This window comes from Malaya genurostris, chromosome 2 (genome assembly GCF_030247185.1).
Source record: "Malaya genurostris strain Urasoe2022 chromosome 2, Malgen_1.1, whole genome shotgun sequence".
In the NCBI taxonomy this organism is placed as follows: domain Eukaryota; kingdom Metazoa; phylum Arthropoda; class Insecta; order Diptera; family Culicidae; genus Malaya; species Malaya genurostris.
Genome location: NC_080571.1, coordinates 253,957,267 through 253,969,491, shown reverse-complemented (window position 1 = coordinate 253,969,491; position 12,225 = coordinate 253,957,267). Strand labels below are relative to the sequence as shown.

Here is a 12,225-nt window from a genome sequence, read left to right as displayed (position 1 = left end):
TGTTGAATCAGAAAGGCCAAATTCCCCAAAAGGAATTCAATGCCAAAACTTTCTTATTTTTATTCTAGTAATATAGGTAATATCATTAACTATTATTTAATTGTATCAATTTTTAACATAGTTGTTCGTCTCTCAGAATATAATAGGATAGAATATGTAGGAAAAATAAAATTTAGTCTATTTTTTTATCAAACTTTAAAATCATGCCATCAAACAAAATACACCGATAGGGCACGCAAACAGTGAACTACTGTTGCGATTGTGCCGCATGGTACTCACGCAACTCGTGAGAACCGTAAAATTACATAAGATTTGACGTTTCTCTTAGCATAACACTTGTTAACAGCAGCTGTCCGGATCCATTCATTCATAATAATTTGTGTTTCGAGTAGGACGTTGCAAAGTTTACCAATACGGGTGAGCATAAACGTAATGGTATAGGTATGGGTACGAGCATTTCTGTCGAGAGGAACATAGCGAGGTCTAATCATACTTCCCATCGCGGCTTTTTTTCCCTTCACTAGAATAGCTGTTAAATAGGTTCGCGTGTTGCAAGAGAAGAGATACTTGTTTGTTATTTTCGCTCCGCGGTTCGAAAAGCAAAGTGAATATAAGGAAAAAGGGTATCCTATCTGCACCTTCAAATTGGCTATATTTGGCATGATGGTGCATTACCAATAAAATTGTATAGTGTGAACAATGTACACAATTAGAATACACGAAAATAATGCACGGATTTATTTGGCAATGGTTCGTTTGGCAATCCAAATATAAAAGTATTGAGGAAGAGAGATATATGACAGTGATACTGTGAAGAGATCAATCTATAGAGTTGAGCATGTGTGTTGTGTCATAAGAAGAGTTCCTTGAACTGGTCCTTCGAGGATACTAGTGATTAAAAATTGGCAGTAGGAAAAAGTAGCAATAGTAATAATAAAGGTTCCTAGCGGCTTAATATTCTAACATAATACAGTTACTTGATGAACTGGATTATTCGTGATTGGTGGAGCTGAAGTACTGTTTATTTCAATATAATATCTTGCAACCTACTGGTAAGAATTATTGACTTTTCAATTTTCGTAAAACTCGCACGAAACATTTTCGTCGTACCCCTAATTAGTCTTTCAATCAATTGGTTTGTGCATTTATAATAGATTGACTATTCAAACATTATTTATCTCGCGCGACTAAAATGATTTTGCTGCCAAAATTTTACTCCAAGTTCTTTTAAATTGTAAATGGAGTATCTTAACTGGAATTTTTTTGTAGGATGACAGATGAATCATGACACCAAGTGGATCATACTATTTCTGAATAATAGAGCAACTTTAATGTGCACCGTCGTAATTATATTAGTGTACTTTTCTATCGGACTGTGATTTCTAAATCTCCGCAGTTAAACCAGCATAAATCAATATGATTTTGAAGTTTCTCAGCAAAGTGATATTTAGTGATGATTTTCCTTTCACTCTCGCGCACATGTACGTTCGTTTATGTAGAGAGGTTGCTTTGCTACTTGATGGCATATTTGTCTGACGTGTTCGAACGACTGCAGATATATCTCGATGAACATTAGAAAAGGTCCAAAGGGCAAATGACAATTTCTCTTGGTTTACTTGCTGTTTCAATTATGACGTCAAATTCCAGTAATTTCCAACAAATTCTACAGTGCATAACGAAAGTTGATAGTTTTTGCTATTATCCTATGTGAAGTGTTAAATGGAAAGATTGCTGATCGGACCGTAATACTCAAAAGAGAAAGTAAACAAGGAGAAACTGTCATTTGCACTTAGGACCTTTTCTCGTGTTTGTCTTCATATGTTATCTCATTTGTTATGGTACGTGTTTGATTCATCGATAAACAACTTGTTCATCTACCAAGTATTGTAAGCAGATGATATGATTCGTTATTGCAATATAGGCCCTTATTACCGTTCTCACGTCCACTTTTACATTTACTTCACTTACATGTCATTTCACTTGAATTTACCTATTACCAGTATCACGCATCGTGAAGTGATCAGTATGGTGGAAAAAAATATTTTTTTCAACAAAATGTTGGTGGCGTGATGTTCATAATGGCATCAAGTTCATCCAAGTAAATACTTTTGCCTTTAAAGCGACTTCCGTAATAAGGACCTACATTCACTTTACTTGATTTCCACCGTGAAGTGATACTCATAATAAGGGTCACAGTCACTTCACTTGGTTTTCACCGTGTAGTGACACCGGTAATAAGGGCCATAGTGTATGGTTTTATAATATGCTGTAGTAACAAAAAATTGCAGGTGATTAAAAACATTATGAAGAACTTCTGCTGAACCATCTGTCATGAATTTCTCTACAGCTATTATTGTTGTAGTATAGTTTTATATGGCTTTATTAAATAATGCTCCAACCACCAACTGTAATAAATGAGCGAATTCAAAAGTTTCATTTCGTGTCAGCCCATCTAGATTATTTTTATCCACATTTAGATTAGCTCTATCTTCTATGGAACATATCATACTATTAAATATAGCAGCAATACATTGTGATCTATCATAGGGCTTTGAGTGCCTTCTGTACAATCCGTTGAGTTCACTAGAAATTATCCTGGAACGAAATGTGTTGGTAGCAAGTTGACAAGTGATACGAATATTGTTCTTGCCTATAGGTAAACAAAAAGCTAGTTCTAATGTTTTAAGAACTTGTGAACCTGCACCTCAATTCATTCGACCAGCCCTTCAATTTTTTTTCCTTTGGTTAATAAAAAGACACTTACTGAGAATCGTCCGGTGAAAATTTGCATAATTTTTTGTAAAATAAAATTGGCTGTACGACAATCTCTCGAAAACCATTTTCCAGAAAAGTAAGCAACGAAGTATTTTCCCCAGAATGTACCATTCTCCAGAAAATCATAGTCACGAAGGTATCAATTAGTAGAAAGACATACAACAGAATGTACCATTCCCCAGAATACCATCTCCCTGACGAAGCAAATACCTAGAAACTGTTTCCCCATAATGGAAAATAATACAGAAACAACATAGGAACAGTTCTTTTACCAGAAAAGCATATACTAAAATCAGGCGCGTATGCATGGGGGAAGAGTTTAAACCCCCTTTCCGAAACTTAAGAAATTATTAGGGGATACAGGGGTTAGACCGGACACGTTGTTAAACTGGACAGCTTAAATATCTTATCAACCTGCTAATATTTCAATTCATAGATTGACTTTGTAAACGCGCTTGGAGATAACGCGGTAGAAATGATTTCGATAAAAACCCAGTTTTAATGGATGTTTTTTTTTCAATTTCTAAAAAGTGTCCGATTTAGCCCCGGTCTCCCCAATATTATGAAAACACACCCCGAAATTTTTTTCTGGGTACGCGCCTGACTAGAATGAACCAGTCCGACGAATATAATTTTCGCGAAAATTCGTGAATACTCATTAACTGTAATTTCCAAGGCAACTATGCTTATTTCAAACTTCGTTAGTCTGAAAAAGAGGGTTCTTAAAATAACGAGTTTGATAAAAAATAATCAAATTATATAACGGGTATGAAATCATTTAGCTATATTTATTTCAATTCAAACATAGCTTTTTTAAATTGGGTATTTGTTTCTGCATATAGTTTATAGTAGCATGCTGCTAACCTTTCGTCGTTAATTCGGTCTAGTGATAAAGGGTAGTAAATAGCACACTACCATTTTATATAATTATTTTATTTAAAGCTTACACAAAATTTTGTTCGTCATAGATGATTCAGGTCAAGACGGCCGAAGGCCGCGAGTGCGCCGTCGGAAGCGCCGGCTACTGCGGGGGGCAGCGCCCCCGCAGAAATCACCTCTGTGTAGTTGCGTGCGTTTGCCCGGATTACCTAAAGCTAGGGGCTATCCCTCAGTTAAGTCCGAACGAGCGGCAGCGAGGTCAGACAGCAGGTCATTAAAAACGATGAGGCGTAGCCATATTAGACCTTTCAAAATCGCAGTAAATTAGAACAAATTCTATTAAGCAGCATGTTGATCTGTTATGCTAAATAACCATCATGCCAAACGATATTATACCAATAATACTATTTTAGCGACTAATGCCTTCGAGTGTATGGTTTTCTGGACTTTTGTACATTCTGGGATTTTTTTTCTGGATTTTCTTACTTTCTAGAGTTTGTATTTCTGGAGATTAGTACTTTCTGGGCAATAAATTTGGGGAAAATGCTTCGGTTTTTTATGTTCTGGAGAATGGTTTTCGGGGAAATGTTATAGATCCATAAAATTCATATATCAAAATATCTGTTAGTTCAATTGATTAACGGAAGTTTTCGTCAAAATATTACCGAACAAAGGAATAAAATCTTAGTGTGTAAAGTTGAAATCAACGTTGAGTGAATAAAACAAGGGCAACGCAAACCCTTTCTATCCCTTTTGACACTGTCGATAAAACGGTTAGATGAGCAGGCTCAAATATTTTTGAGCAGCATTTTGCTACAAATGGTAACAGAATATTACTACAAATGGTTCGACTGCATTTGTGAATCAGAGTGTATTCAACGTAAAGTACATATACTGTAATATTGAAACTGTTGGGATGGTTAACTGAGCGAGAATAATGCTAAAATGGATTGTAAGTAAACCATTTCTTTTATCGTTATCGTTATTGTTTAAGAAAATTGCCAAATACCAGTTAGCTATTTATTTTGATTTTCCGGTAACTAGCAGGCCAATTTAGAATTATCGGCGGACCTAATTTGAGGTGCTTGTATTAATTGATTTGAAAGTTTCAATATTGTATGCTTGAAATTTTTTTAATAAACGTAAACGGGCCGTGTGCAAACTAAAATCTCCGGTTACATACGAACAAAACGGTGGCGCGCAAATGGATTAAGTATAAAGTTATGTTATGATGATAATCATAGATACTTCTTTTTCATTAAATGTGGCAATTTCAAGCATACAATATTGAAACTTTCTCTCAGTATAAGTCCTCATACCCTATTATTCAACCAAACAATAATTGAATAGCTAGAAATTGATTTAGTCTTATAATACATAATATTTTGGTCTAATCTTGCTCTTTCCGAAGATTATCGATGCTTTTTAACGTATGATCAATAAAATTACACTATTACTAAGTTTATTGGTTCACGGTAACTGATTCAATATTTTTCGGTCAAAATATATAAAATCTTCTCTTGAATCGCTGTTTATAAAATTGATCAGCTTGTACATTCTTATTCTTGAAAATTGTTATTATGATATAAAATCGTTTCATTTGTTCGGGTTTATATCTTGAGGTTGTTCGTATCCAAAATTGATCTTTTAAGTAACTTTGAAATCATCATAAGTAACTTTTATTTAAAGGAAATTTTTCAAATTCCTCACAATGTAAAAAAATTGTGGAAGGCTCAAAATAGAATAGAATCAATTGTCCTGAAAGAATTCTACTGTCAGTTTTATTGTTGTATTGACTATGGGAACCTTAGCTTTATTTCATTTTTAATGTAATTGTGCTCGGTCGTGTCTTGCATACAACCCTTTAATTTTTTTCTACGGCTTTTTGAAACCGAAGCGAAAATCTAGTAATCGATTTCATCACTTTGTTGGTTGGAAATCGAGTAATTCGCAAAATAATATCTACTAATGAAACAGTTGGTACAAAAATCCTATATAAAAACAACGATGGGTTCTGCACGTAGGCATGAATAAACGAACAAAAATGACGAAAACATAAACAGATACCATTGACTACAATAAATGATTCCATTGCACAGAGCTATACCAAACTTTTGATGAGTGCTACACCAGTGGTATCGGTGCAGAAAAAGTGTAGCACTGGTGTAGTGCAATTGGCAAAAACGAACGGTTTCAGGGCAACCTTACCTACACCGGTGCTAAGACAAGACCTGACAACTGGCTTCTTATTCTTCCTTCCAAACCATCCTTCTCGTCATTTTCGCCCTGTGGAATAAACACCAACGTATCGGCTACAGTGTAGCCATATTTACAGATTTTTCAATAACTAAAGGGTGATTTTTTAAGAGCTTGAGAACTTTTCTAAACAATAAAACGCATAAAATTTGCAAAATCTCATCGGTTCTTTATTTTAAACGTTAGATTGGTACATGACATTTACTTTTTGAAGATAATTTCATTTAAATGTTGACCGCGGCTGCGTCTTAGGTGGTCCATTCGGAAAGTCCAAATTTGGGCAACTTTTTCGAGCATTTCGGCCGGAATAGCCCGAATTTCTTCGGAAATGTTGTCTTCCAAAGCTGGAATAGTTACTGGCTTATTTCTGTAGACTTTAGACTTGACGTAGCCCCACAAAAAATAGTCTAAAGGCGTCAAATCGCATGATCTTGGTGGCCAACTTACCGGTCCATTTCTTGAGATGAATTGTTCTCCGAAGTTTTCCCTCAAAATGGCCATAGAATCGCGAGCTGTGTGGCATGTAGCGCCATCTTGTTGAAACCACATGTCAACCAAGTTCAGTTCTTCCATTTTTGGCAACAAAAAGTTTGTTAGCATCGAACGATAGCGATCGCCATTCACTGTAACGTTGCGTCCAACAGCATCTTTGAAAAAATACGGTCCAATGATTCCACCAGCGTACAAACCACACCAAACAGTGCATTTTTCGGGATGCATGGGCAGTTCTTGAACGGCTTCTGGTTGCTCTTCACTCCAAATGCGGCAATTTTGCTTATTTACGTAGCCATTCAACCAGAAATGAGCCTCATCGCTGAACAAAATTTGTCGATAAAAAAGCGGATTTTCCGAATGGACCACCTAAGACGCAGCCGCGGTCAACATTTAAATGAAATTATCTTCAAAAAGTAAATGTCATGTACCAATCTAACGTTTAAAATAAAGAACCGATGAGATTTTGCAAATTTTATGCGTTTTATTGTTTAAAAAAGTTCTCAAGCTCTTAAAAAATCACCCTTTATATGCTAAGAAAAAAATATTAATTAAATTTAAATTTTTAGACTCGCTTTTGGATTTGAAATAAACATGAAAAATATTTTGGTGAATGCATTTTTTTATTATATATGAATCCTTAAAAACAATTAATTGAGCTTTGATGACAAAACAAGCAATATCTCACGTTGGACGCAAAATCGAATCCATTGTTGACGTATTACCGGATCTTTTGGAAACCGGAAAAAGTCAAGATTGGATAAAAATGCTTAGTGCGACCACAGTGTGCAACACAACAGTTCATTCTTCTCGTAAAACTAAACACACTTTCGAGTTTACACTAATTTAAAAAAATCTTTTTTTGTTACACTTTAATTCACCGAAAAAAAAAGCGGCTTGATGCAGATTTTAATTAACATTTATTACAAATGAGATTGAAAAAAAGTTCATTCTTTGAAAATTTTCATTTACATTGATGAGCTAAAATTATACATTTCAATAAACTTGTTTTCTGATTTTCTTTATATTTGGCATCATTGCTCGCGTACCCTACACTCAGAAAAATATAATGGTAACAGTTACTAGGGTAACGGCTCCCTATTTCATCTGAGCTCCTATTTCCATCTCATACCTTCACCTCATTACTTTGAACATGAATAATATTTTACAACCTACCTGAACCAAACTGTGAAATGTTTTAAAATGATTATAAAAGCTATTGTCACACTTTTCTATTGAAAGAATTGGTTTTAAGTTCTTCGTTTATGGTTTTTTTTCATTGAAAATAAACTCACTTTTCAATTTAGGACACATTTTCGTCTCAAGATTTACAGTTCGTCATGTTTCTGATTATCTACTAATCGATTCGTCTCAAAACATGATCACTTTTTCGCACAATTACACTACCATTGAATGCTGGATGACTTCATAATTAGTAATGTTCACTTGCCACTTGTTTAATTAACGATTTAAAACTTCAAAAACTACCCGACAAACAATAAAAGTCTTTAAAAATATGAGATGAAAGTTTTTCACTGAGTTCACTTGATTGCACTTTGTTTTCATCTCATTTTGTTTCGCAAAGTTGCCAAGTTATCTCAAAATGTTACAAAAAATAAATTGTCTATCTTCTTCAAATTATTATCAAAAAGTATGTTTTTGGTATCCGTGACATTAGTTTAATTATATTATTGATATTAATACTTCAATAAAACTGTTTTTGCTTCGAATATTACCAGAAAGAGCGTGTTAAATACTAATGAAATAACCATTGTGGCAAATATAGTAGCACTGGTTTCATTCCGCTATACGTCAACATAACGCTGTAAAGTGTGTGTGTTTCATCGGCTGTGCACAGAGATGCCAGATATTTTCATAGAAAATATGTATTCCGTTGAATAGAAGGTCGATATCTGCTCTATCTGTTTTCACTAATGAAATGATGTTAACAGATAGTTCTTTATATTTCCGTAAGTCATTGCCCCGCTCACGAGAATATTCAACGAGTTGATATATACAATAACAATATATATATATATATATATATATATATATATATATATATATATATATATATATATATATATATATATATATATATATATATATATATATATATATATCAATTCAAATTGGTTCAAAATTTTAATATAAATGTTTGTCAGTGTTCATAATCAATTACCTACATAAAAGATTTCCACTTTAACATGTGATTTGTCTGTTGATTAATAAGCTTTTAAAGAATCACTGCAATCAAATACTAATAGATACTTAGAGAGAAAAGTCTAATTTTTTACTTCTCACTTCCCTGTACAAATCTGTATTAAATTTAGGAAATCTGTATAAAATCAGCACTTTGATTTAAATCAGTATGCGAACACAAAAATCTATACAATACAAATAAATCTGTATAAATGGCATCTCTGGCTCTACACTTTGTTTTAAGAAGGGCTAATGAATAAATAGTAACAATTACATTTTGGTTTGGTTCACCAAATTAACTTTACAGTAAAGTTTTAAATTCAAAGCGAAAGGTAACGGAAACAACCGAAAATTTTGAAATGATTTCAATCTGGTTTTGAAAATATTGTGTGTTGTGTCTCATAGTTTGCATTAGGCCGTTTTTAAGAAGAATTCTGACATTTTGAACCTGAGAGTGTAATAGTGGAATATTATGTTTTGATTGCTGTCGCCATTGCTAATTTATAGGATGAATAAAGGATCAACGATAGGATGGATAAAAATCCATTGAGATGGAATTAGGAGCAGAGTAATGAACATTTCATAAGAGTTTTTTGCTGTTTTATGAACATTATTTTAATTTCCAAGAAATGTGAATCAAATCTCAATGTGGAGCAAGGCGAATGAAGCAGTAATATGAAATAGTTATAGTGATTTTAGTGGCTAAATCGGGGTTTGAAGGCGACGTCCTTACAAATGAGATGAAATAGGGAGCCCTTACCCTATATAGAGGGCCAACGTGACCATGCGAGTATAGTGGTTTTCAGCCGACTATTAAATCAGATGATTTCAACAATAGTCAAGTTCATGTTTACTATAAATGGTATCGGCTCTAGAATAGTAATATTGAACAGTATATTGTACGAATAACTAATACAATTGAGATGGTTAGGCTAACCATGACCGAATCTTTATTTACATTGTAGTTTTCGCTATAACCAGAGTCATGGTATTTTTGACATTTCACTTCTAGTTATTTCGAAACTAAAGGCAGTGGTTGATTCAACAATGCTGAAGATCAGCAAAACATGAGCTAATGTTAAAAAGTTTTATGAATTTGAATTCTAGAACAAGAACAACAAAATAATTTCATTAAACTCAATTTTATTTTCGCTTCAAATCAAATGATAATATACTTGGTGAAATATTGATTAGCATTGCTTGATAGCAGCAGTGGATCCAAGGCTCTGTCCGGTGGAGTTTTTCCTGAAGCAGGAATTGGCAGCATGGAAGAAATTAATAGCCAAGTCCAGATGCAAACCTCGATACCCACCTGCCATATATTGTTATTTTTTTCGTCGGATTCGAGCGATTTGAATCCGGGAATTGGATGATGTTCGTCGTTTTCATCAATCGCTTGATGTTGTTTCTACAGCGACCGATAACGAATAATAAAAATTATACAGGACGTCGATTTCACTAGAAAACAGCCGTTACCGGTAAAATTGTTGAAAAATTTAATTTCAACGACGGAAACTAGTAAGGCTACAAAATTTACTCACCTGCAAGACCTTCCAAATTGCACAATATATGTCACAATATACATTTTTTTCAAATCAACCACTGATGTGTTACGAAATTGTCTGCTGTATTGTAACTTTATGTGACAATAACAAAGTACATTCGTTTATTGACAATTTGCCAGCACAAATGAAAAACATAGTCGGTTAAAAAACACTATACGATAATGTGCTTACTACATACATTCTGTTGATATGGACTATATGAAAAGTGTTTTCAAACTTCATAATTTCTTTTAAACCATGTATCTATTTATGGTAACATTATTATACTGTGAACATATTTACATGGTAGCAATAACTATTTAGCTCCTCATATATATCAAGGCTCGAGAGCAATTTCACCTTACTATAAATTGTGATTTTAACTATTTGTTCTTATATTTGAGATGACTACCATTGTCAGGATGACCATGCCAGAAAAGTCATAAATACAAATAGTTTAGTCAAGTCGTAGTCTTTGTTGTCTAGTAATTTATACAATACATATGGTGAAAAGTCATATATCATGATTGTTGCTACTATTTAAGCGTATAGTTGAAATGACAATGGAAAACAGGCTGCGGTTACTATGGTATTTTGCTCAGAGTACAAAAATTGTTTCTTTTCATAATGTGCGGGTAGCAACATCAAAATCAGCCAATCAGAAACTGGTCCATTTTGGAACAAAAGCAACCCCCCCAGTTGTCAGGTCTTGTCTTAGCACCGGTGTAGTGCAATTTAAAAACGAAAACGACATAAGAACACTATAACCTCTTTTTTTTTTATTCAATAATATAATATAATATTAAGGCACACTGCTTAAGCTCTAAGATGCCAAGGGTATTTACTAATCTTAAACTATAACCTCTTATCAGTAGCGTACTGAGGAAATTTGACACCCGGGGCAAATAAGAGATTTACATGAGTTTAGTGAGCAAAAAAAAAACAAAACTGAATTCCATCTCCGGAAAGATTACTTGGGTGAGCAAAAAAAATAGGTCCCAAGGATTAATTTGCCGCCCCCACACAAACGTTGCGCCCGGGGCGAGCTCCCCCCTTCGCCCCCCTCTAGATACGCCACTGCCTCTTATACACCGATCCTTAACTCCAGTGAAACAATCGACTTTAATACTATAAAACACTATAGTATAGGGTAAAAGAGGTATTTTGGCCCACTTTAGGGTTGATTTTAATTTGGCTGTTAATTTGGCTGTTGTAATATGTTTGAAAAACCCTTCCGCAATAGGTAATTGATTGTGATTAGCTTCAAATTGATGCAACATGCATTACTTAACATCGATTGAATCCATAAAGTTTGTTAGGTGGTCTGAAATACTTCGACTACACACTTAAGTTTTTTAGCTGAGTCTCGGCAAAGAAATGCCGAGATTCGCACAGCCGAGTAATCAGCAATCATCTCGGCAAAAATAAAATTACTGAGCATCTCGGTACCCTCAAATTTGACAAACGTCAAATATTGCGAAATCGTCAGCATAAGATTTTCTGTTTGCTCCGTGAAACGTTTACTGAATATTCGGCAATCCAATAAAACGAAAAAATGAAAAAATAAATTATCGAATCATCAGTAATTAAAAATCTAGTCAATTAATTTTGTTTGTAATTTCTCAACATTATAAACACACCGTTCAGGATCAAAAATTCATTTTATTAACACTTAAACGAGGCTTACAAATTTGTTGCTAGTAGTGCTTAAAGCCTCTACCTGAAAACATGTAGCATAAAAAATAAATTAAGAAGTTTGTCGGAAGGCTCGCATTTGATACCGAATACTGTAAAAACCGTGCAAAGAGTTTTAAATGCTGACAGTATTTCCGGTCCTATGCGGGAATTATTACATCTCTCCAAACTAATGAGCAGTCTCCTTCGCCAAATTCCTCAGACATCACTACCAACATCGGCGTTTCCGGATGCGACCACCTTGAGTCGAGCTGGAAATATGAAAATAAAAATAAATAAATATATATATATATATATATATATATATATATATATATATATATATATATATATATATATATATATATATATATATATATATATATATATATATATATATTGA

General features: G+C 33.8%; 1 protein-coding gene across 3 annotated transcripts in view; it reads left to right on the top strand.

Moving 5' to 3' along the window:
* The first annotated feature begins 537 nt into the window (after window positions 1-537).
* Window positions 538-12,225, top strand: part of LOC131429540 (zinc finger-containing ubiquitin peptidase 1-like) — a 23,024-nt gene continuing 11,336 nt past the window's right edge. The window contains exons 1-2 of one of the 3 annotated variants that reach the window (XM_058593725.1): window positions 538-1,052; window positions 1,270-1,343. In XM_058593725.1, coding sequence (XP_058449708.1) covers window positions 1,278-1,343 — 66 coding nt within the window. In that variant the 5' untranslated portion in view covers window positions 538-1,052; window positions 1,270-1,277. Of the gene's footprint in view, window positions 1,053-1,269; window positions 1,344-4,576; window positions 4,607-12,225 lie in introns of those variants that run through there. The other 2 variants (XM_058593727.1, XM_058593726.1) reach the window with 2 other exon arrangements.